Below are 22,585 nucleotides of genomic sequence, written 5' to 3'. Positions count from 1 at the left end.
AAACACCCATACATACAAAAAAGTGTCTCTAAAGGGCAGGAATGCAGCGGTTCACCACAGGGTACTTGCCTAGCTGTGTCAGGCCCTGCCTCAAAATAGTGTTAACAGGGCTGCCTTGCAGGACACACTCCAAAGCAACACAGAGAAACCCTGTCTCAGAAAAAAGCAAGAACAAAAAAGGGCTGCCGCATGTGGTGATACACACCTTTAATCCCAAGACTCTTAGGCACAGACCAGATTTATGTGAGTTGGAGGTCAGCCTAGTCTACATAGTGAGTTCCAAGGCCTACATAATAAGATCCTTAAAAAAGGGCAGAAGCTGGGACATGGTGGTACATACCTGTAATCCCAGCATTTGGGAAATGGAAGCAGGAAGACCAGAAGTTCAAGGTCGTCCTCTGCTACAAAGCTAGTTCAAGTCCAGCCTGTCCTGTATGAAACCCTGCCAAAAAAGAGGTGAGAGACGATTGGGGGAATAGCTCAATAGTAGGGTATTTTCCTGTCCTGTGAAGCCCTGGGTTCAAATCTCCCTGTGATGAAAAAGAAAAGTGCATTTCCATGTGTTATTTTTGATGCTAGTTAAAGGACCATGCTTTGAGGAGAGTTTCTGGTGAGTGGTCTTTACATTAGCTGCACGTTGGAATTATCTCAGGGAAAGACCGGTAGCCTGTTCCTGCCTCCAGAGGTTGATGTAATTGTTCTAGCATGAGCCTGAGTATTTGGATCCCCTACCCCTCACCCCAGCTTCCCAGGTGATTCTAAAGTGCAGCTAAGCCTGGCAGTCACCACTCTATGTTCTTGGGGCCATCAGCATGCCCTGGGAGCTTGTTAGAAGAAGTAGAATTGGGGACCACTTAGATAAGCTGCATCTTAAACACACAGATTCCTGATAAGGCTAGAAGCAGGTCCACATTCAGGGCCCACGTGGAATAGCAAAGCTGTGCATGAATAACAAACTCAAAAGAGTATGGGGGTGTTAGGAAAAATCTGGACAAATGCAGCTTCCCAGGTTTCACTTTCTTAAGTCTATGTGGCCCTAAAACTGCATTTTTTAAAAAAAAGTATGTGAATGTGTTAGTATAAGTGCACCAGCAGCGGTGAGATGAGGGAGTCAGATACCCTGGAAGTGGTGTTAACAGGCATGTGAGCCATCATGTGGATGCTGGGAACAGAATCCCAAGTCCTCTGCAGGAAAGTGTTAATCTTGACTGCCGAGCCATCTCTCCAGCAGAATATGCCTTTTTTATAAGCCATTTCTTCCTTTCTTGCTTCATACCATTCTTTTGGGGTGCAGTGCACATCCACGTTCTCTTCAAGTTTGGATTTATCTTAATTTCCTTCACCTAGGCAGACAGAGATAGATCTGGCTTCCCAATTCATGAAAACGTGGTGCTCAAGTTTTCAACGCAAGTCATTGCTGGGACTATTCATCTACTAATTCAGCAAAAGGCTATGGAGTGCGTTATGAGTGCTAAACACTGAGAAATCCAGAGAGGGAGACCCAAGTAAGTATTTTTAAAATAAAAGGGCAGGGTCTGAACAAAATTAAAGAGGCTCACCTAAGCATTCTGCAAGGGTGGTCGGGGAAGTTTACTCCCTAAGAAGCATAACAGAGCTCTAATGAGTAGCCATGACAGATGTAATCAAGTTAGGGTAAAGCGCAGCTTCTTCTGCAGCTTCTACAGCTACAGAATCCTTGCAACACCAAAGAAACGGAGGTAGAGGAGAGTGTCCCACAGTCTGCTTTCTCACTTAACTGGAGGCAGGACAGCCCCGTGCTCAGTCACTTCTGCTATGCATGGTGCTGGTGACTTGTCTCTGATTCCGCCTTTCCTTCTTCCATCCAGAGAGCACTGAGTTTTAGAGATATGCCAAGCAGAGGCACTTGGGGAACTATTACGAGGATCAGGAAACAACCTGGACGGCAGGAATAGGGAGGGATGCTCAGAGAACCACACCTGTCGGCCGCTCACGCAGCACCCTCCGCTAACAACTACCCTATTGGCCAAACTGACGAGCCTGCCCAGGGAAATGGGAGGGGCCTCCTTGTCCAGCCCCTCCCCTTAGGCCTGGTGGCTCTTTTGATTGGCAGATAACTTGGTCCTAATGCCCCACCCCACACTCCACCCCCAGTCACCTGTCTGTGTTCCACTAGGTAACCTGCCTTTAACACCCACTCTCCATGCCTTCCGTCGTTTTCCCCTACCCACTTCCATGACCAACCAATGAGTTTGGGGCGGAATATACCTTGCAACCAATTACAGCTGCTTTCAAACTTGACGGACGACTTCCCGCCCCTCATCCTGACTCCTCCCCGCAGCCAATTGATTTAGGAGAAGGGGGCGGACACATCCAATCAGCACGACACAGGCCTCCTGATTGACATCCAGGCCCTCGCGCTGGCGTGTTGTGCTCTGAGGCGGGGAGGAGGAGGAGGAGCCGGGAAGAAAAACCTGAGCCAATCCAAGCAAGCTGAGCGGGAGGCCAATCGAACGCCGCGCCCTGCAGAGATCAGCCAATCCTAGGGAGGGGGCCGGCCGTATCCTCCCTAGGAACCAATGGGACGCGCCTGACGGCGCAGAGCGACGTGCTGCGGGAGCAATGACGGACCTATATTCGGGGCTCGGGGGCGGGCCGGCGCCAGAGACGAGAAGAGAGGAGGGGAGGCCTCCTCCGTCGCCGCCATCTTGGACCGGGCCCGTTCAGCTTCCGTGGAGCCGTCGGCAGCCGCCGCCGGGCCTTCCCTTGAGCCCCGAATCCCCTACTCGGTCGTCTAGAACAAACCCGGGCCCACTTCCTCTATCAACAACCCAACCCCACTTCCGGCTTTTGCGCCCTCTTATCGCGATAGCGCCCGGGCTTGGGGCGCGAGGAAAGAGGAAAAAAAAAAAAAAAAAAAAAAGGCGGCTGGCGGGCGCTCGCCTCAGTCTCCCCCTCCTCGCCTGTCGCGATACGCTCCGCAGCGGCGGCGCCAGCTCCTGCGGTGAGAGCGTCAGGCTCGACTGGGCCGGACCCCTTCCCCTCTTCCCTCAGCGTCGTCGGCTGCCTTCCCGCTCCGCGACCCCTCCGCCTGCCGCGACACGGCCTCCGCGCCCGCCGGGCCCTGGTCCTGCCCTGGCCGCGCGCTCAGGCCTGGCTTGGGCTCGGGCGGGCGGGGACCCTCCACTCTCAGTCCTCCCGCGTCCCGATTCCCGCGTGGCAGCGCTCCGGCCCCGGGTGCGAGGTGCCCGCCCTCCTCCGCGTCTTGCCGGGCTTGGAGCGATGGGCGCGCAGCGGGCCGGGGAGGGGGCTCTCTGCTGTGGGTGTGGGGGGCACTCCTGCAGTCATGCCCTCCCCGGGAGCTCCCTTTGGGAGCGTGGCCTCTGCACCCGAAAGCTCCAGCTTGTTGGTGTCTTGATAGGGGGAAGCCTCTTTGGAAGAGATGGATCTGGTGGAGGAAAAGTCCCCAAGACCCGAGGGTGCAGCTCCCGTTGTGAGTTGGAGCCTAAGCCAAAGTTTCCACCTTGTCCTCACAGCTCTGGCAGTAAAGTCTCCTAGATGTCCCATTCCACCAGTCTTCTTTTAAGGAAGCATGGCTTTTTTTTTTTTTTTTAAACACTCCCTCCCCAGACCATGGATTCAGGACCGTCCACCGTATTGCTCACTTCCTGGCTTCAGGTCTTTTACATCTTTGAGGTAGGGTATCGGCGGCCTCTAGCTTTGGGGATGCAAGCTGTCTGCCTCCCTGGATGTGGCTTCCTAGTGATGTCAAGTCTACTGGTATTGCTGTGTATGGTGGGAGCTGTTTAGCGCTCCTGGGTCTGTGTCGGTGGATTGTGAGCTCCCAGGCTCTGTTATCGGTATGCTGCTCTTGGGGACAGTTAAAGCACCTCTTCTAAACAGCTGCATCTCCGTTCTGTGACTGTCATCCTCGGATGCGATCTCTGCCCTTTTGGCAAGGGTCTCCTCACTGTCTTCACCTTCTCCCCTCCATCATATGGGTTGTTATCCCCCTGCACTTCCTTTCTCATTGACCCACCTGTGTGTATGTGTAATCTCCTGTAATTGAAATCCACTGCGTGAAAGCATTGTGCCGGGCTAGAGTGGTCCTTCTCACCCAGCTGGTACCCTGTAGGCAAACATTCCTCGCCTCAGTCTCCTGCTGCGTGTGCAAGGGGTGGCCTTTCTCCCTGCATTTGTGTTGTGTTTGTGGGGTAGTGTCACCTGCAAGGTAAAGTTCCTTCCTTCTTTGGTATTGGCATCACCCTCTCTCCTGCATGTGAGATGACTACACCCCCGTGTACTCACTGTGAGGCTAGGTACTCTTGGGTGTGAGTACCTATGGCTAGTGTGATTTACTCCTCTGTGCTTTTTCTGTGGGTCTAAAGTGAAGGTTCCTTGTGTGGTGTCTGGGACTTGGGAGAGAGACCACTGTGGTCACGTTGCTTGGGACTAAAGATTCTTAGGGATGACTTTTCACGGTGTAGGTTCCTCATCCCCTAACTTTGGTGTTGGGCCTCTCCAAGGGCTACTTTATTCACCTAATAGAACCCCCGTGTGGGGGTGCCAGGGTCCTCCACTGGGTTCAAGTTCTACCTCCAGTGCTGCTTGCCACTACTCCTGGCTTTAGTGTGAGCCCTCTTATCTGCAAGGTGCCTTGTGCTGTGCTCCAGGATGCTTGTGTGGCTGCTCAACAGCACCAGCCTTCAGGATTAAGGTTGTGTCCCTCATCAGGTCTTGGAACCTGTGGTGAAAAGTTCTGGAGATTGCTTCGTTGTTGTTTCCTGTTGTGAGTCCTGATTTGAGGATGTGCCCACATAACCTTGGACAGAGAGAGGAGCCTCCATCATGGGCCAAGAGGCCCAGCTTCCTCCATGCTGTCCAAACCCCCATCCCATTTGTGTATATGTATATGTTCTGTGTGAAGGTGCTTGCCTACCTCAAAAGGGCCCTGTGCTGATGGCCTCCTAGAGAGGGTCTTGGAAAATGGGGTAGGCAGTCTTTTGTGGTGGCACCTCTGGTTTGAGGCTCCAGCACTAGCTTCCTTTCTAGCTTCTCAGGTGTGTGCACCCTCTTGGTGTGCAGCGGTTTTTGTTATTGTTTGTTTGTTTATTTTGTGGAGAGAAGGTATTGCCTCCACTCTAGCTGAGGCTCCAGCCTCTAGAGCAGAAATTCCTGGGTGTGTGGGCCTTGTCCTGCTCTGCAGAGCAGCAGCCTTTCACCAGTCAGATACTGTCTTCACTTACCACAGCTGTGCCCGCCCATCTTGATGGCTCAAGTATTACACCTGTTCTTTTTTTTTTTCATTACTTTTTAAAATGATTTTTATTCTATGTGTATTTTGCCTCCCTGCATGTAAGTGCACTGTGTTGTGCTGTACCTGAGAAGGCTATTGGTTCCCCTGGAACTGGAGTTACAGGTGATTGTGAGCGGCTATGTGGGTGCTGGGAACTGAACCTGGGCTGTGAAAGAGCAACAAGTGACATTTCCTATCAGACATCTCCAGCTCTTAATTTTTTAAGTTGATTTTCTGTATGTGCATGCATGCCAAGACAAATGTGGGGTTCAGAAAAAACCTTCGAGAAGTTGATTCTTTGCTTTCACTATTTGGGACTCGGGTTGAATCCAGATCACCAGTACCTTTATCATAGCAAGTACCTCTATCTACTCCGCCATCTCACAGGCCCTTAATTATTTTTTATTACTTTATTTGGTTGATTTTTTTTTTTTTTTTGAGACACTTTCTCTCTATGTAGTCTGGGATGGCCTGCAACTCTCTATGTAGACCAGGCTGACCTTAAGATCTGTCTGCCTCTGTCTCCCAAGGGTTGGGATTAAAGGGCCAGCACTGGCCCAACATTTCGTTTGTTTGTTTGGTGTATGTGCTCTTTGGAATGTATACATGCCAGCACACATGTGAAAGATCGAGGACACCTTTTGAGAGTTGGGTCTCTTTCTGCTGTGTGAACCCTGGAGACTGAACGTAGGTTGTCAGGCTTGGTCTATGCTGACCCTACTCACTGGCCCTCGTTGCCCCTGTTTTTTGACACCTTGTCTCTGGCTCTTTAGGATTTCTGTCATGTTTTGGTGCCACAGTACTGTATTCTCACTGTAAGGCATATCACCTCCTCCCCATCCCAACCACTTCACTGTGGAATTAGGGTAGGGCCTCACCTCCTTAAGGTTGGAGTGCCTTGTCTGGGTTGCAGTGCCTGTCCAGAACCCTCCTGTAGGCTCTTGGGACAGAGTGGGTAGTGTAAGCTCTTGTTTAACATTCCTTCTTTCCCTGGTGTAAAAAGGGGCTCTTCTGTGCTGATGGATGGTAGAGCCAAGACTCATTCCTGGTCAAGATCCTGAACACCTCTGCTGATCCCGGGCAAGATCCCTGGATCAGAGGTGCCTGTGCCTGTACTTCAGTCTCCTCAGTCTCCTGAGTCCTTTTGCTGGTTGCTTAATCTTCCTGAAGATTCCTGGTGTGTGGTGTGTCAGCCAATCCTTAGATGAGAGTGCTGCTTTTTTTTTTTTTTTTTAAATAGGTCCTTTATTTAAGTTCCTAGAGCCTCAGGTGCCACCCATACCTACCTCCCCACAGAGTGGGACTCTGTAGAGTTAATTTTGAAAATTCCTTTCAGAAGAGGTGCCAACTCCATCCTCTCTGGGCCTCTTTTTCTAAATCCTGCTCCAAAATTCAGTGTCTCATGCAGTGGTTGCTAGTCACCTGTGATTAGTGGAAATGAAAAAAAACTGAGCCAGGAATGGCAGTGCACTCCTCTAACCTCAGCATTTGGGAGGTCAAGGCAGGAATGTGGGTTCAAAGCCAGCCTGAGCTGTATTCTAAGATCCTGTTCTTGGAAAGGGTACGATTCTGTTTTTCTGTTGCACTGGTTGTAGTACATTAGGCTGACAGTGCACTTTGAAACATTTCCCACATTGCACCTTCTGTTAAAACTCTTCTCTGGGTATTCCTTTCCTTGTTAGTAAGGACCCTCATTATAGCTGCCTGCCAGGTTGAAACTCTAGGTCCTGGGAGTAGGGCTGTTTCTGCTAAGAGCTACTTTGGGGCACCCCTGTCCTGTATAGTTCTCAGAGCCTTGCTTTTTAGTATACCCCTAGGGAGACAGCTTCTGCTGGCAGCTCAGAAATCCTCTTCCCATGATCCTCCCTCTCCAGGTTGCCCTGTTTCAGAGTCAAGTTTTGTTTTGTGGACTTCCTTGGCTATAACCCTCCCCTCCTCAGTCCTTTGTCCTCAGGCCCCTCTGAGTTAAGTTCGCCTTTCTTCAGAATAGAAGTTCATTTTGGTTTCTGCCCCAATGGGTTCATGTTTCTGAGTCTAAATTGCCAGTCTATCTGATACGGAATTCCTCCATGTGTGCGGATCTGCTCTCTCACAGCTAAGGTACCTTTTACTCTCTTATCTTTCTAGATTTCTATCTTCTCCCAGCCCTCTTGAGGTGCTGCTTCCTGCTCCCAAGCTTCTATAACCGTTTTTAGTTTCAAGCTCTTCTGGTCAGGAGCATTATCCATGTGGGCTCCAGGATTCTGCTGTGAAATAAATTTCTTGGAAGTGTAAGACCCTCTTGTTTGACATCCTGCCCTGTCCTGTATGAGCAGGTCCAGGTCTTCATAGCTACAGAAGTCCCGTGTCACTCTTGCCCTTCAGTTCATACCTGTATACACAGCATCTCATCTTTCCAGGAGCCGCCAGCCTCATGTATTTCCTGACTTGTCTGGAGTGGCCTCTCCCAATCGCCTCTGCTCCCAACCCCTAGTTAGGATCCTCATTTCTAGGGCTCATGCCTGCATCCCAGCACTCCACTCTGTGCTGCATGTGCTGTAGTGTCATCTAGAGAACAGATTCTCTGTACTCTAGAAAGTTTTTGCTTCCAAAATAAGAGGCCCACAAATAAGATACAGCAGTCTTTGTTTCAAGTTTCCCAGAATCCAGTCTGCCCGTCTCTGTGCTGGGCAACTGAAGGAATTTAAAAACAAGTCAGATCTCCCTTATCAGATAGGAAATGCAGCTGGGGAATGTAGCTAGATGAAAGAATGCTTGCATGTGCAAGGCCCTGAGTTGTATCATCAGGTAGGAAAGAGGGCAAGTAACTGTTTCTTCCCTCTACCATCCTACCTACCCCGTGATTCCCACCACGTCTCTGGGTTTGGACTAGCCAAGGAATAGATGTTAAGTCCTACCCAATTTTTCCCAGCAGCGTCCACTTCCAAGAGAGTATGAAGAGAGTTCGTCTGTAGGGCAGGGAAGATGGCGGACAAGCGCAAACTCCAAGGTAATAGACTGTAAATGTGGCCACATGCCCTCTCTTCCGGGAACTTGTCTTTGGATATTTGCTGCCTTGGCAGGATCCTAATAGTCCTCCTCCCTGACCAGGTGAGATTGATCGCTGCCTCAAGAAGGTGTCCGAAGGCGTGGAGCAGTTTGAAGATATTTGGCAAAAGGTACACAGCCTAGGAACCTCAAAATCTGGGTCTCTGGGGAGGAGAATCAAGAAGTTGAGAGTCTCAGGGTGTTGACCAGGGAATCATCTCTAAGATGGACTGTGGGGAGGGGGTCCTAGATTTCCCAGCCGAGGAAGAAAGACTGGACCTTTTCTGATGTGGCGAGTTCTGGGCAGCCACTCTCACATTGACTGCTGACTTCTTCATCCCTCAGCTCCACAATGCAGCCAACGCGAACCAGAAAGAAAAGTATGAGGCTGACCTAAAGAAGGAGATTAAGAAGCTACAAGTGAGGGGGCTGGGGCTGGACTCTTTTGTCCTGTGGGAGGAGGGTTGGGGAGAGTGGACTGCTGGGTCCCAGGGAGAAGAGGTCACTAAGGGCCCCAGGTCCTAGGCCTGCAGCCTGATTTTCTTGCTGGATCTCCCTTCAGCGGCTGAGGGACCAGATCAAGACATGGGTGGCATCCAACGAGATCAAGGACAAAAGGCAGCTTATTGAAAACCGCAAGCTCATTGAAACGGTAGGACGCCAGAGCCTGGGGCTCTGGGGTGGTGGTATGATCAGGTTCCTGGGACCCTAGAAGGTAGAAGTGGAGCAGCAACTCCAAACTCCTGAGAAGAGTAATGTCTCCACAACCAAGGGAAGGGCAGAGAGAGGTCTCCAGGCTGTTTGCAGCGTTGCTAGGCTTTACAGCTCCTGTCCCACCTTTGTGAGCTCTCCACCAACTGTACTCTCCACAGCAAATGGAACGGTTCAAAGTTGTGGAACGAGAGACCAAAACCAAAGCTTATAGCAAGGAGGGCCTGGGTCTGGCTCAGAAGGTGGACCCTGCCCAGAAGGAGAAGGAAGAGGTTGGCCAGTGGCTCACGGTGAGTTGGGACAAAGAAAGAAGTGAGCACATGGGCCCAGACTTAAGTATATATCAGGGACTTGAGGACAAACCTGTCTTCCCTTCTCTTCCCCCAGAACACCATTGACACCCTAAATATGCAGGTGGACCAGTTTGAGAGTGAGGTGGAGTCACTGTCTGTACAGACACGCAAGAAGAAGGGCGACAAGGATGTGAGTGGGGGAGAACCATCACCCACGGGGTAGGGGTGGGTGTGGCTTGTGCACAGGAAGCCTCCGGAGGCTTATGGGAGTCTAGTTCTGGGTGTCTAAAATACACCTGGTGTACAGATGGAGAAGCAGGGCGAGGCAGCCTAGCTGGCTGAGTGGTATAGGGAGGAGGTAAGATAGGATCCTGGGATATTTGCTAGGGTTAGTTTGGGTGAAGATAGACTTAGGTTCAGCTGGGACTCAAAGTAAGTGAGACATGAAGGGACAACCAGATTGGGAAGGTACACAGCACCCCAAAGATACCAGGTTCTCAGGAGCGGGCTGGTGTGTGTCCCTGAGAAACCAATGGCTATGGGATACTCGGAAAAGGATGGTTTGAACCAAAGCCATATGTTAGGGTCCTGGATCCTACACCTTTAGGATTGTAGGGTGTGAATTCAAAGGGATGTCTGCTTAATGGTGTCAACAGAGAAGGAAGCTGGAGTAGGATGGAAAGTGAGAGGTATATCCTGATCGGTGAGAGACTTGAAAACCAGGGATTGAGAGGGGAAAGAGTGGGCCTTTCTTTGACAAAAGGAAGGATTTGGAACTGGCAATAAGGTGTCAGATGGTAAAGGGAATTGGAACTTGGGAGAGGAGCAGGAGCTAGCTCCCTGTGGTTGCTGACAGTAAATAGCAAGTTCCCTTCTCACAGCTCTATCCTTATTACTGTCGTTACTGTTGCCACGGGGTGGGATGTATATTCCAGGCAGAGGTCAGAACGGTGGGAGGCCTGGGTGAGACTTTCTTGTAGGGCTAGCACAGGCGTCACAGGTTTCTAGGGATCTCCAGAGCCCAAAGGGTTTGAGGAGGGAGAAGTGGGTCCCTGAGATGTCAGAAACCTCAGACTGGTCCTCACTGGGACAGAGGGTGGGCAGACTCCTCACTGCCCCATGATAGGAGGGGCTGTAGTGGAGTTTTGGGGGTACCCTGGGGACGGGGGACTGAGGACAGGTTCTGTGGGGGCAGGAGGGCTGGGCAGGTGCTCTGCAGCCCCTGAGCCTGGCCCTGGGCTCGCCAGCAGAAGCAGGACCGGATTGAGGGCTTGAAGCGGCACATCGAGAAGCACCGCTACCATGTACGCATGCTGGAGACCATCCTGCGCATGCTGGACAATGACTCCATCCTGGTCGACGCCATCCGAAAGATCAAGGATGACGTGGAGTACTACGTTGACTCGTCCCAGGACCCCGACTTTGAAGAGAACGAATTCCTCTATGACGACCTGGACCTCGAGGACATTCGTGAGGCCCTGGGCTGACCTTCATGGCACAGAGGGTGAGGGCAGGAGGTGTGGCTGAGCCAGCTAAGCATGCTGCTCCCCTGCCCCCACAGCACAGGCGCTGGTCGCCACCTCCCCCCCCAGCCACAGCCACATGGAGGATGAGATCTTCAACCAGTCCAGCAGCACGCCCACCTCAACAACTTCCAGCTCTCCCATCCCACCCAGCCCAGCTAACTGCACTACGGTGAGGGTCTGGGTTCCCAGGAGGGTGGGCATGGAGAAATCAAAAGCCCGGTCTTGCCCTAGAGAGAGCAGCTAAGGAATTGAGATGTAGGCTTTTTGTGCTCCAAGGTCTTTCCTGGTAAGGAATGGATATAAAAAGCCAAAAGATTGACCCTGGGTTCCCACTCAGGTTTAACATTCATGTGGGTTTTAGGTGGTGGTGGGGGGGGGGCTGCTACAGTGTGGGGTGCTTGAGGACCTGAGCAGCTGGGTATGTCCCCTCTGACAGGGATCCAGGGCTAAAGTCTATAATGAGGCTCCTGAGCTCTTCACAGGGTGGGAGTGAGTGCTGGCTCTCAGAAGACAGTACTGATGAGCTCAGATTTAGCTGTTTCCCAGTTTCAGGTTGATGTTGGAACAGCTCTGGGTCACAGGCTGTCAGATGGGCCTGTGAGAAATTAAGAGCAGTAAGGGCCCTCCTGGGTCCTTTGAAGGACTGCCTTTTGTGTCGGGACCCTGGAAGTCACACAGTTCTGACTCTTACTTCCCCTACCTCAGGAAAACTCTGAAGATGATAAGAAGAGAGGCCGCTCGACAGATAGTGAAGTCAGCCAGGTGCGTCCAAGTCTGAATCTGATGGCTTGTCACTTGTTTATTCAGTGGTCCTTACAATTATTGAAGCTGCTGGGCTCTTGGGACGGTAGCGTGCCAGAAACAGTGCCACCCTGAGGGCAGGCTGATGGCTGGTGCTGTGGTTGAGGTGGCCTATGTCTTGGCCTGCAGAAGAAGACCGAATGGTACTGTGGCAGCAGCAGATCACACAGAGGAGCTGTAGCAGAAAGCTTGGAAGTATGAGAGGTGGGCCTGTTGGACTGAGGACCTGGTCTTTCTAGACCATCTCTGAAGGAATCAAACAAGCCTGGGAAGTGATCAGAAAGTCAGAATGCCTGTGTTGTGCTGACTGCAGGAAGCAGTCCCTGAGAAAGGAAGGAGTATGGGGCACTTCTCCAATTCCTCTGGCTCCTAGTGAATGAACTCTCTTAGCTCTGTCAACTTCTAAGACAGGAACATACCTTAGGAAACAGGAATGTTTTAGGAGCAGAAGGATCCCAAAGCCCCTCTGCGATGATAGAAGGAATAGTCCTAGGTGGGGGGACCTTATTGGGCACAAGGGTTGAGAAACAGTAAGGGTAATGGAGAGAGAGACTGGGACAGGGACTCCTGGGAATGGGCCCAGCTCTGCCACCTTACTAGGCCCTCTGACTGTCAAGCATGATCCCAGGAAAAAAGAGAATGGCTAGTTCCCTCTGGTACTGGGTAAGTGAGGTTCTTGTGGTGGTCAGAAATCCAGGAGGCAGTTCGGCATGGCAGCCTGGTTTTTGGAACTTGTCTGAGGTAGGGATTCCCTGGTCATTACATTCTGGACCACTGTATTTTACAGTTCTGTGACTGGCTATAATGGGCCTTTAGCTGACATTCAGAAGTATCCTGGCTGTCCCAGTTCCCTTACTTTTAAATATTTAGGCTGATCTAACTAATCCCAAATTGAGGTGTTTTTTTTGGGGGGGGGGTGTTTAATTTTTGTTTAAAATTAAAGCATCTCACTGTGTAACCTTCACTGGCTTGAACTCGCCTAATAGACCAGGCTAATCTCAAACTCAAAGAGATCTGCTTCTCTGCCTCTCAAGTGCTAGGATCAAAGGTGGCACGCACTACCACTCCAGGTCTCAAATTGAGGGTATTTAAGAGTTTCCACTGGTCTCTGTCAGATTCGTGTGACTACAGGGGGCAATGTCCAGCAAGGACTTGGGACAGCTGAATGGGCTGAAAATAAATAGGTCTTAAACATGAGGACAATCGAGTTCTCCTAGGTGCCCCGGAGGGAATGGACAGTTGAGAGCGGTCCGACAATAAGAGGGTGGTGGGTAGTAGACAGGCTGGCCTAGTACCTGACCCTCTGTTCTTTTTTTTCCTGCAGTCTCCAGCCAAAAATGGCTCCAAGCCTGTCCACAGCAACCAGCACCCCCAGTCCCCAGCTGTGCCGCCCACCTACCCCTCTGGCCCCCCACCTGCCACTTCTGCCTTGAGCTCCACCCCTGGCAACAATGGGGCCTCTACCCCAGCAGCACCTCCAAGTGCCCTGGGCCCCAAGGCCAGTCCAGCTCCCAGCCACAACTCGGGTACTCCTGCCCCCTATGCCCAGGCTGTGGCCCCACCCAATGCCAGCGGGCCCAGCACTGCCCAGCCCCGGCCTCCCAGTGCCCAGCCGAGCGGGGGAAGTAGTGGTGGCAGCGGAGGGAGCAGCAGCAATAGTAACAGTGGCACAGGCGCAGGGGCTGGCAAGCAGAACGGTGCCACCAGTAAGTGGAGGCCAGTTTGGGGGACGGGGAAGGTGGGCAGTGACTGACAGCCTGTTCACGCTTGCCCTTCTTCTCCCCAGGCTACAGTTCGGTTGTTGCAGACAGCCCTGCGGAGGTGGCTCTGAGCAGCAGTGGGGGCAGCAGTGCCAGCAGCCAAGCCCTGGGGCCCACTTCAGGCCCTCATAACCCAGCTCCCAGCACCTCGTGAGTAGTTCTGGAGTGGCAGGGTGTGGGCACAGGCTCTCCTGCCACCCTTGCTGCAGAGCTCCCAGTCCTGTCCCTGCTTCTTAGACTTGGGCCGTGTGTCCATTAGTTCCCAGCTTTGTCCTCTTTTACTGATGTTTCCACTCGAGGTTTCAGACTGCTATCTCCCCATTTCTGTTCTTTGCTCTGAGGCAGCCTGACTTCCATGGATGTGGGAGCTTTTCCCTTTTCCAAGTAAAATGTCCTAGTCCTCCGTTTCTCCAACATGTCACATTACTCCTGCTGTTTCCAAACACATGCTGAATGAAAGATTGGCCACCTTGCCCCCGACGTTACCAGCCCTAGTGAGATTGCACCATATGCATCTGAGCAGGGTTACTTGTGATAGGAACTTTATTCATTCTGAATCTGCCCCAGTGTCTGCTCTAGAACTACCCTGTCCCCTGTCCCCCATCTTTTAAGCTGTTAGGGGATCCTAAAAACCTGTATTCCTAACTCAGTACCTCTGCTGTACTGAAGAGGGTCCCAGAGATTGCTTTCTCTTCTGCCCGCCCCAGCGTCTTGCCTTCAGCTGCCCCCTTGGAGCCCATTTTCTGTGCCCATCCTCCTTTAGGGACCTTAATCTGAGTCTCCTCCATTCTTTACCCAGGAAGGAATCCAGTACGGCAGCCCCAGCGGGGGCTGGGAATGTGGCTTCAGGCTCAGGGAACAACTCAGGGGGACCCAGCCTCTTGGTGCCACTGCCTGTGAATCCTCCCAGTTCTCCAACACCCAGCTTCAGTGAGGCCAAGGCAGCTGGCACCCTGCTCAATGGTCCTCCACAGTTCAGCACCACCCCGGAAATAAAGGTGAGCTCCTCAGATGTGGACCCTGAGCCCATCCTGGGACAGGAAATCCAGTGTGTCTACTTTTCTAGGGAAGAAAAAGCATCGTTAGATGTTCTCCTGAGTGGGTGATAGGGCTATAGCATGGTTTTTAGGGGAGAAGAAACAAAGTGACACCTTGTGGAGAGGCTCCTGTGAGGCTGTGGGTGGGGTGGGGGAAGAATAGGACGAAGGACTAGGCCTTATTGGCTGTGACTAGTACAGAATGAGTCCCTCCAAGAGATCTGGGATGCAGGTCTGTGGGTGGGCTTTGGTAATGGAAGGGTTGTACAGAGTGGGTAGAAGAGCCAGCCCTAAGCTGCTTCACCAGGGAAAGCAGTGTGGGGGCTGCAGACCCAACCCACTGATGTTCCCAAGGAGACTGAATGCCCAAGGGATGGCCGACTTCCTTAAGGCAACAGCAGAGCCTGCAATCCTGCCAGCCACCTCCCTCAAGATGCCATATTACTGTGGGCAGTCCAGTGGGCATTCCCCCAGCAAGTGGTGTCTTTATGGAAGTGTGTGCTGTGGCCTGTCCACCGTGTTTTGTAGGGTATTCTTTCCTCTGGAATGTGGGTCATGGACCCTGAACAGAATTACACACTGGCGAGTCAGTGGACCATGTTCTTTCTGATGGTGACTTCAGATTTGCAGCTTCCTTACAGCCATGGTGTTTTAGCACAATATGGGTAGATCTTGCAAATAGGGAACTGACCACAGAAGAGTAGGCAGGGTGTACAGGTCCCATCAGTCTTTGCATTTTTATGTAGCCGTCTCTGCTCCAGGTCCTGAGGCTTGTCCCCTTTCTCTTTCCAGGCCCCTGAACCTCTGAGCTCTCTGAAATCCATGGCGGAACGGGCAGCTATCAGCTCTGGTATTGAGGACCCTGTGCCAACGTTACACCTAACAGAGCGAGGTGACAGTCGTGGAATGGTGGGGAGGGCAAAAGCCAAGGGGGGGGAACTGATCCCAGCCTCATCATTGAGGGGCCTGGTGCCCCATCCCTCCCTACAGACATCATCCTGAGCAGCACGTCAGCACCCCCCACCTCAGCCCAGCCACCCCTGCAGCTGTCAGAGGTGAACATACCATTGTCACTGGGCGTGTGTCCCCTGGGGCCGGTGTCCCTCACCAAGGAGCAGCTTTACCAGCAAGCCATGGAAGAGGCCGCCTGGCACCACATGCCCCACCCCTCTGACTCTGAGCGCATTCGGTGAGGGGCTGCAGAAAGGGGCTGGGGACCGGGACTCCACAGTCTGAGGGAGGAGCTGGTTCCTGGGTCCTGAGAGACTAGGTAGAGTACTCAAAGTGTTGAGGACTTGGCTTGGGGCTCCCTATAGCAGGCTGAAGTGTGCTTCTGAACACCTTCTTGAGGACAGGGCAGGAACCACAAGTCACCTGGCGCTAAATCCTCTCTGGTTCACAGGCAGTACCTCCCCCGGAACCCTTGCCCGACACCCCCCTACCACCACCAGATGCCACCCCCACACTCGGACACAGTGGAGTTCTACCAGCGCCTGTCAACTGAGACACTCTTCTTCATCTTCTACTATCTGGAGGTACAGCAGGGCCCCCGGGGCAGCCTCGGGCCCCCCAGCTCCGCCGCCACCGCTGCCATCCCCCCTCGGGCTGGAGGGGCGAGGTGGGTGTCCCACTGCGGCCACTGGGACCGCACCCCTCCCCATCCCAGGCCCCCTCAAATCAAACCTGTCCAGTCCCAAGGCATTCCAATTGCTCAGACTCAGGGAGAGGCTGCAGGGCCTAGGCCGCATCCACTCCACTGCCAGGAGCTCTCAGCTCCTGGTAAGCCCTTTAGTTTAGGATAGCCTCTGAAGTGCAGTAGGCACTCTGAAGGCCTCCCTAGAGACCTCTGATTGCAGTGAGTCAGCCCCTCCCCATCTCCCTTGAGTTCTCTACGTAGTCTCCTCTCAGCTTTCATTATGCATTAGTTTCTTCTTTCTCGGGGCTTTTCTGAAAGCAATTCTCACCTCACCTCCTGTTTCATTTTCTACTGACCATGGTATGTTTTATGCTCCCAGCACTGTCTCCAAGTGGACTCTCCACCCCAGCTGGTCTGTTGTGGGGGCCAGGTCCAGCCCTGATGCCCTGCCCTGTTCCCCTGCTCCCTACCCAATTTGGATACCCCCTGATCTTCCTCTGCATTTTCTCTCCCAGGGAACCAAGGCACAGTATTTGGCAGCCAAGGCCCTAAAGAAGCAGTCCTGGCGATTCCACACCAAGTACATGATGTGGTTCCAGAGGCACGAGGAGCCCAAGACCATCACAGATGAGTTTGAGCAGGTGAGGGCCCCGCCCACCCTGGTCCCACTGGGGTATGGCTAGTGTCCCCAAGCCCAGTCCTACTGGCTTTTGACTTTCAAGCACAGTCCTGTAGACTGACCAAACTGGCCTCCCACACTGTTCACCTGGCCTGGGATGCTATCATCCCTCTCCATTTATCCATGTCTTAGTGCTTTAGGTCTGAGCCATTGTTACTTCTTCCAAAGAGAGACTTTCCTCGAGCTGCTAACTGCCTCCACCATGCAGCCCTGGGTACTTCAGTTGGGAGTGTGGGGTTTTCCAGTTGGCATCTCCCAAACCTGACCTCAGTGGCCCCTTCTTCATTTCCTGGCAACCAGCAGAGCAGGGAGGGACTTGAGTGTACTTGGAAGGAAGTCTGTTTAGGCAGCCAATTGGAAACTCCACTCTCCCTGATAGGGGTTTAAGCCTAGCTCTTGCTGGATGATACTGGGCAAGTCGATAGAACGTCTCTTGGTTTGATCTCTATCTGTACACATGGGAGTTCGCAGCACCCATCTCATGCAGTTGTTACAAGGATTAAATTAGTGTAAAGCACTAATGGTGCCTGCTATACAGTGAGCGTCACGGATTTCTGTTCTTTGTGGAGTTGCTGTCAGTTGGTGTGTTCCACAGTGGCTTTCCCTGTACACATTTTCCCACCTATACTTCCAGGTGCCAAGCTGGCCCTTGTGGTCCCATTCTCACAGAACTCTGTCCATCCCCTCCACTCTTCCAGACCACTTTGAAGCATTTCAGACGCTTGACCCAGCTTCTTTCTTCCTGTATCCTCTCCAACTTTGACTTCAGGCTTCCTGTCTCACCTTGGTTTGGTCCTCGACATTAATGCATCTCAGTGCACTGACGTCACTCAGAATCTCAGTTACAATGAAGTGTGTGTCCCTGCAGAGCACTTGGATATAGATGCGGCATCTGTTGCGTTGTAGGCCACCTGTCGGTCAACATTCCTCACTGTCTGAACATAAGCCTAGGCCTCATGACTGTTCATACTTAGCTGAGGTCCTCCAAAGTAGAGGAAGCCTGCAGGCCCACCTGGGGCTTGGCTCTCTGAGTCTCCCTTCTCCACTGTAAAATCCCCAAGGTTGGAGTGTGACAGTGTGTAAGCATGTAGGACAGATCAGCCTGGCACCTCCATGTCCCTGACAACTGCCTCTGTGTCCGTCTGCCTGGCCCAGATCAGCCTCCCTCCTCGTCCACTCACTGACCACCTTCTTCCCCGGCCAGGGCACCTACATCTACTTTGACTACGAGAAGTGGGGCCAGCGGAAGAAGGAAGGCTTCACCTTTGAGTACCGCTACCTGGAGGACCGGGACCTCCAGTGACACCGGCCCCTCTACCTGACCCCTCCCCCGCATGCTGATCCCCCTGCCCAGGTGAGGGCCCTGCCCTGGAAGACTGGGGGAGGCCCAAGGCCATGAGGCACCCTCCCCCCCAGGAAGCAGGGAAAGGGCAGGGAGGCTTTCTCCTCCTCTCTGCCCTACCCTGGGGGCCTGGGGGCGAGGGCTGCCCCTTCCTCCCCTCCCCAGTGAGGGACATTTTTTGGTAAACCTATTTTCATTTTGGAAAATATTTATGAATAAATAGTTTTATATGACGGCTGGCAGCTGCAGCCTCTCCTACCCCCCCAGGAGTCAGTGGGCAGGAGTGGGGTTCTGCTGGCGGGGGCGCCGGGCCAGCTGGGGGTTGAACTGGGAGTTGTACCGCCGCCTCCTTTCATCTGTCTCTTCCACTTCTGCCTGGCCTTGCTGGGATGCTCGGCCTTGTACCCGGGCCAGCAGGGCCTCTGCTCGAGCCCTCTCAGCTGCTTCCCGCTGAAGACGCTCAGTGCGGAGCTGTTGTAGGGAAGGTGGCCTGCACGGGGGAGAGCAAAAGAGCAGAAAGCTTGAGAGAAGCCGCCTGGTTCTGGGTCCTATGAGCAAGTCCTTGGACTGGCTTCAGGGGCTGTGCCTCCTCCTCATGGTTCTAAGATCAGATGCCCCTCCAGATCAAGAAAACACACTGAGCAGTATCCTGGGCCCCCTGTACCATTTTCAAATAAAAAGAGGTTACCCTTGAGTACCCCTTCTGCAGTTGATAGAATCTAGCATCTTACAGACAGAAACCTGCTTTTACTCTCTAATCCCAGTGATTCTAAAGATCTGTTTCTCTGTGTAGCCCTGGCTTGTAGACCAGGCTGGCCTCGAACTCAGAGGTCTACCTGTCTGCTTCCCAAGTGCTGGGATTAAAGGCATCAGGTGGTAGGTTGTATCTGTATATCTGTACTGAATTAGAAATGGAAACTGAGCTGGGTGTGGTAGCACACACCTTTGATCCTAGCAGTTGGGAGGCAGAGGCCAACCAGAGCTACATAGTGAGACCCTGTCTCAAAGAAAGAAAACTGAAGGCTGGAGAGAGAGTTCAGTGCTCAAGCGCACTGGCTCCTCAGAAGACCAGCGTTTGATCCCCAGCACTGTATATAGTGACACACAGTTTCCGGGGATCCAATGCCTTCCCGTCTCTAAGGGCACCAGCACATATGTGGTGCACAGACAAACATGGCAAGACACTCTTGCACATTAAAAAAGAAAAAACTGGGAAGTCCTGCACATAAACATACCTTTAGCCATATGGCATGGCTAGAGGAGATACTGTTCTTAAAATCCTAAAATAAGTCTAATGTCTCCACAGAAGTCTCTAGACCATATACTAAGAACCATTTCACCCCGACTCTGCTGCTGAGCCTTTTTGTGATACCCGGGCTCTTACTCTCTGGGCCGTTGTTTCTGAGGCCGCTCCTCTCTAGGACGGCTTTCACTGCTGTGCCTTTTCTTTCCCAGGTGCTTCTGCATCTCCCTCAAGGGGTCCAACCGGTTCTTGATCTCGTCTGGGCTTGGGCCTGGAGGGCAGTCCCTTTCCCCTGGGGGGAGCTGGTACCAAGGAGGTTGAGTTTGGGCCTCTGCTGCACTCTGGCCCAAGTATGTCAGGATGCCTAGTGCTTTCTCTTGCCTCTCCTGTGGGAGCAAGAAAACAGAATAGTCTTTTCAGTCCCTCTGGGAGCCCTAGATGTAGCAGTATGGAAACCCAGGGTCTGAGTCCCCGGAGACGCAGGGGCTGGTAGGTAGTCATTGAACAAGGGAAATCACAGACCAGGGAGCAGCTATGCAAAGTGCCAAGGGCTAATCTGCAGTAATTGGGGGATGGGAAGAAGGGTGGAAAAAGCTCCATGAGTTCAATATTGGGCACCTTTGGGAGAAGTCTAAGGAAAAACCTGCAGAAAAGCAAAGCAGAGGAGTGATTTCCGTGATTTCCTTCAGAGCTGGATGGGAGACACAGTACAGTTGACAGCTTGAGAAGCATGAGTGCCATCTGGAGGTGCATGCCTATGATCCCAGCACTCAGGAGGCCAAGGCAGGGGGGTTGTGAGCTGGAGGGCACCCTGGTCTGTGTAGTTGAGGTCTCACCTCAAAATAAAATAGCTTCAGACTAAAAAGTCTCATAAAATAAGGTTAACATCAGACACAGCATAAGTGTTCTACGGCAGTAACCAAATTGTTAGGTGCTACCTTTCAGTCACATTCAAAATTTTCTGTGTGCTCATCTGTCACCATATCCTAATAGTGGTTAGTCACAGCTAATTGTGTGTGTCATTCCCCCCACACACACACACACCCCAATTCCACCAACAGAGGAGGCCAGCTTACCTTCTCCTGTCGCTTCTCTTCCTCATGTTCTTTATTGCCTCTGGGCACTCCTTTCCCTTCTTCTAGCAACTCCTTAAACAGGTCCACAGGCCCAGAACTTGGAGCTCCTACTTCTGCTGCTTCCAGCTCAGGCAGTGAGTTGTGGTGCCTGGCTTTCTTCCGTAGGAATTCTGTGCGAGCCTGTGAAGAAGTTATAGGCAGGACATTCAGAACCTAGAAGTGCTGGGGGTTACAAGAAAGGGCCATGGGCTGGCTAGTGGTGGTGTACGCCTCAAATCCCAGCATTCAGGAGGCAGAGGAAGGAGGATCTCTGTGAGTAAGAGTCCAGCCTGGTCTATGGAGAGTTCCAGGTCAGTCAGGGCTACACAGAGAAACCCTATCTCAAAACCACCTTAAAAGGGGAGCAGGGGCATGGAGGTCTGGGAGCCAGAAAAGACAGACACTATTTGTAATTTAGAGTGCAGAGTGGATGTTTTTATTTAAACAGTAAACTGGACTGTCAGGAATAGCTAGGAGATCCCCAGCATAAAACAAGGCTTCCCAGCCTGGAGTAATGTAAGAAAAACAGCTACCAAAACCCACTCAGCTCTAGGGTGGAGGTGGCTTGTTCAGCCAGAGCTTCTGTGTAGTGTACACTCAGCACACGCATGCGCAACCCCCCAAATATAGCTTATTAGGCAGCCAAACACTGATTTCTGGACAAAGGATCTGAATCCCAGGTGTGGCTCCAGGTCACTATTCTCCATGTTCTCAATTAGGATTGTCTCCAGTTCACAATTCTCCCCTCTGCAGCCTCAGGATCTGGGATTACAAACTTGACCAAATCCAGCTACTTTAGGGTCCCCCCCCAAAAAACAAAACAAAACAAAACAAAACAAAACAGGGTTTCTCTGTGTAGCTTTGGAGCCTGTCCTGGAACTCACTCTGTAGGCCAGACTAGCCTGGAACTCACAGAGATCTGCCTGCCTCTGCCTCCAGAGTGCTGGGATTAAAGGCGTGAGCCAACACCACTCGACCACTTTTGAATTTTGTTTTTTTTGTTTTTTTTTTTTTGTTTGTCGAGACAGGGTTTCTCTGTAGCTTTGCACCTTTCCTGGAACTCACTTGGTAGCCCAGGCTGGCCTCGAACTCACTGAGATCTGCCTGGCTCTGCCTCTCGAGTGCTGGGATTAAAGGCGTGCGCTGACACCACCGCCCGGCCCACTTTTGAAATTTTAAAAATCCACACTACTTCATGATCAGATTGGCTAAGGGACTTAGGTGTAAACCAAAATGATAGAGTAATTATTAAAGCCTGTGCATGTGTGTGTGGTCTTCAATACCAGTATTCAGGAGGCAGAGGCAGGTGGATCTCAGAGCTCGAGACCAGCCTGGTTTACATAGCCAGTTCCAAGATAGCCAAAGCTACAAAGACCCTGTTTCAAAGAAAGCCTCTGGGTGTGTTTGGGAGAGCAATGATGGAGAACGAACGCGTCCAGCGGAGTGGACTCCAGCCTGTCCGCCCTTTACCCTTCTCGTTGAAGCCGCGGCACTCCGTGCCCACCTCTAAGGACTCAAAGTTGTTCTAAGAGGGATTTCTCAAGTCTCAAGTCCGTAGGAGAGGAGCATACATAAGTGGGTGCTCAGTAATTAACTTGTACGAACTATCTATAAAATAATCACAATATCTGTACAACTCTTCTTATGTGCTAGTCTCTGGTCACTTCAACTACACCAATGGGGGAATCTAGGAAGGTTTCGTGAAAGTTAGCAAAGGATTTGCAGAGAAACATCGCCAAACACCGACCCGCGCCTGACGCCGAGTGACGGGCAGGCCCACTGTGCTTCCGGGCCAGCCCCAGGCTTACCTCTTGCTGAGCGAGCAGCACCCTCCGCTCACGCTCCTTCTCCTCCTCCCGGGCCCGGGCCTCATCGCGCCGCACGCGGGCGACATTGTCCTTGTTCCGGACGTGCCAGCTCTTCTTGGGCAAGATATTCATGGCTCCGTAGCCGACCTCCGACTATCAGGCCCACTCTCCAACACTTCCGATTGGCGCGAGGATGTCACCGCCCCATGGTCCCACCCTTGCCTGTGCATTGGTTCTGGGCCAATTGTCACGCCCCCTCATGGCCTTGTTTAGAGGTGATTGGCTAAGAGGCCCTCCATCACAGCAAGTCCTAAACGCTTGCTGCCTGAGTT

At 52.3% G+C, this 22,585-nt stretch overlaps 2 protein-coding genes across 3 annotated transcripts; one reads left to right on the top strand and one right to left on the bottom strand.

The window, feature by feature from the left end:
- Positions 1-2,638: 2,638 nt before the first annotated feature.
- Positions 2,639-18,320, top strand: Cnot3 (CCR4-NOT transcription complex subunit 3). 2 transcript variants are annotated; one of them, XM_059243833.1, is made up of 18 exons: positions 2,639-2,983; positions 8,190-8,264; positions 8,366-8,433; positions 8,648-8,722; positions 8,865-8,954; positions 9,175-9,303; positions 9,401-9,496; positions 10,554-10,776; positions 10,868-11,001; positions 11,538-11,594; positions 12,958-13,339; positions 13,420-13,543; positions 14,193-14,391; positions 15,223-15,322; positions 15,421-15,619; positions 15,833-15,965; positions 16,582-16,707; positions 17,950-18,320. In XM_059243833.1, the coding sequence occupies exons 2-18, from the start codon at positions 8,240-8,242 to the stop codon at positions 18,046-18,048; spliced, it is 2,259 nt and encodes a 752-aa protein (XP_059099816.1). In that variant the 5' UTR covers positions 2,639-2,983; positions 8,190-8,239; the 3' UTR covers positions 18,049-18,320. The 2 variants fall into 2 exon arrangements, with proteins under 2 accessions (XP_059099816.1, XP_059099818.1); XM_059243835.1 differs by having other exon boundaries at positions 2,640-2,983; positions 10,557-10,776.
- Leng1 (leukocyte receptor cluster member 1) lies at positions 18,278-22,480 on the bottom strand. The gene is made up of 4 exons (XM_059243950.1): positions 22,254-22,480; positions 20,407-20,586; positions 19,472-19,716; positions 18,278-18,577 (listed from the first exon to the last, which is right to left on the bottom strand). Exons 1-4 carry the CDS (start codon positions 22,383-22,385, stop codon positions 18,358-18,360), a joined length of 777 nt encoding a protein of 258 aa, XP_059099933.1. The 5' UTR covers positions 22,386-22,480; the 3' UTR covers positions 18,278-18,357.
- Between the last annotated feature and the right edge of the window lie 105 nt (positions 22,481-22,585).

The sequence above is a fragment of the Peromyscus eremicus genome, chromosome 1, assembly GCF_949786415.1.
Source record: "Peromyscus eremicus chromosome 1, PerEre_H2_v1, whole genome shotgun sequence".
NCBI lineage: Eukaryota > Metazoa > Chordata > Mammalia > Rodentia > Cricetidae > Peromyscus > Peromyscus eremicus.
The sequence above is the reverse complement of the archived record's forward strand: the minus strand, read 5'-3'. Positions and strand labels throughout refer to the sequence as shown.

Bases quoted from the DNA above. Each gene is read 5' to 3' on its own strand.
- Cnot3 (XM_059243833.1), top strand. From the start codon at position 8,240: ATGGCGGACAAGCGCAAACTCCAAG. The intron at 8,265-8,365 runs GTAATAGACTGT...CTCCCTGACCAG, and splicing joins GGACAAGCGCAAACTCCAAG to GTGAGATTGATCGCTGCCTC. The intron at 15,620-15,832 runs GTGAGGGGCTGC...TCTGGTTCACAG, and splicing joins TCTGACTCTGAGCGCATTCG to GCAGTACCTCCCCCGGAACC.
- Leng1 (XM_059243950.1), bottom strand. From the start codon at position 22,385: ATGAATATCTTGCCCAAGAAGAGCTGGCACGTCCGGAACAAGGACAAT. The intron at 20,587-22,253 runs GTAAGCCTGGGG...ACTTCTTCACAG, and splicing joins TGCTGCTCGCTCAGCAAGAG to GCTCGCACAGAATTCCTACG. The intron at 19,717-20,406 runs GTAAGCTGGCCT...TTGCTCCCACAG, and splicing joins AAGAGAAGCGACAGGAGAAG to GAGAGGCAAGAGAAAGCACT.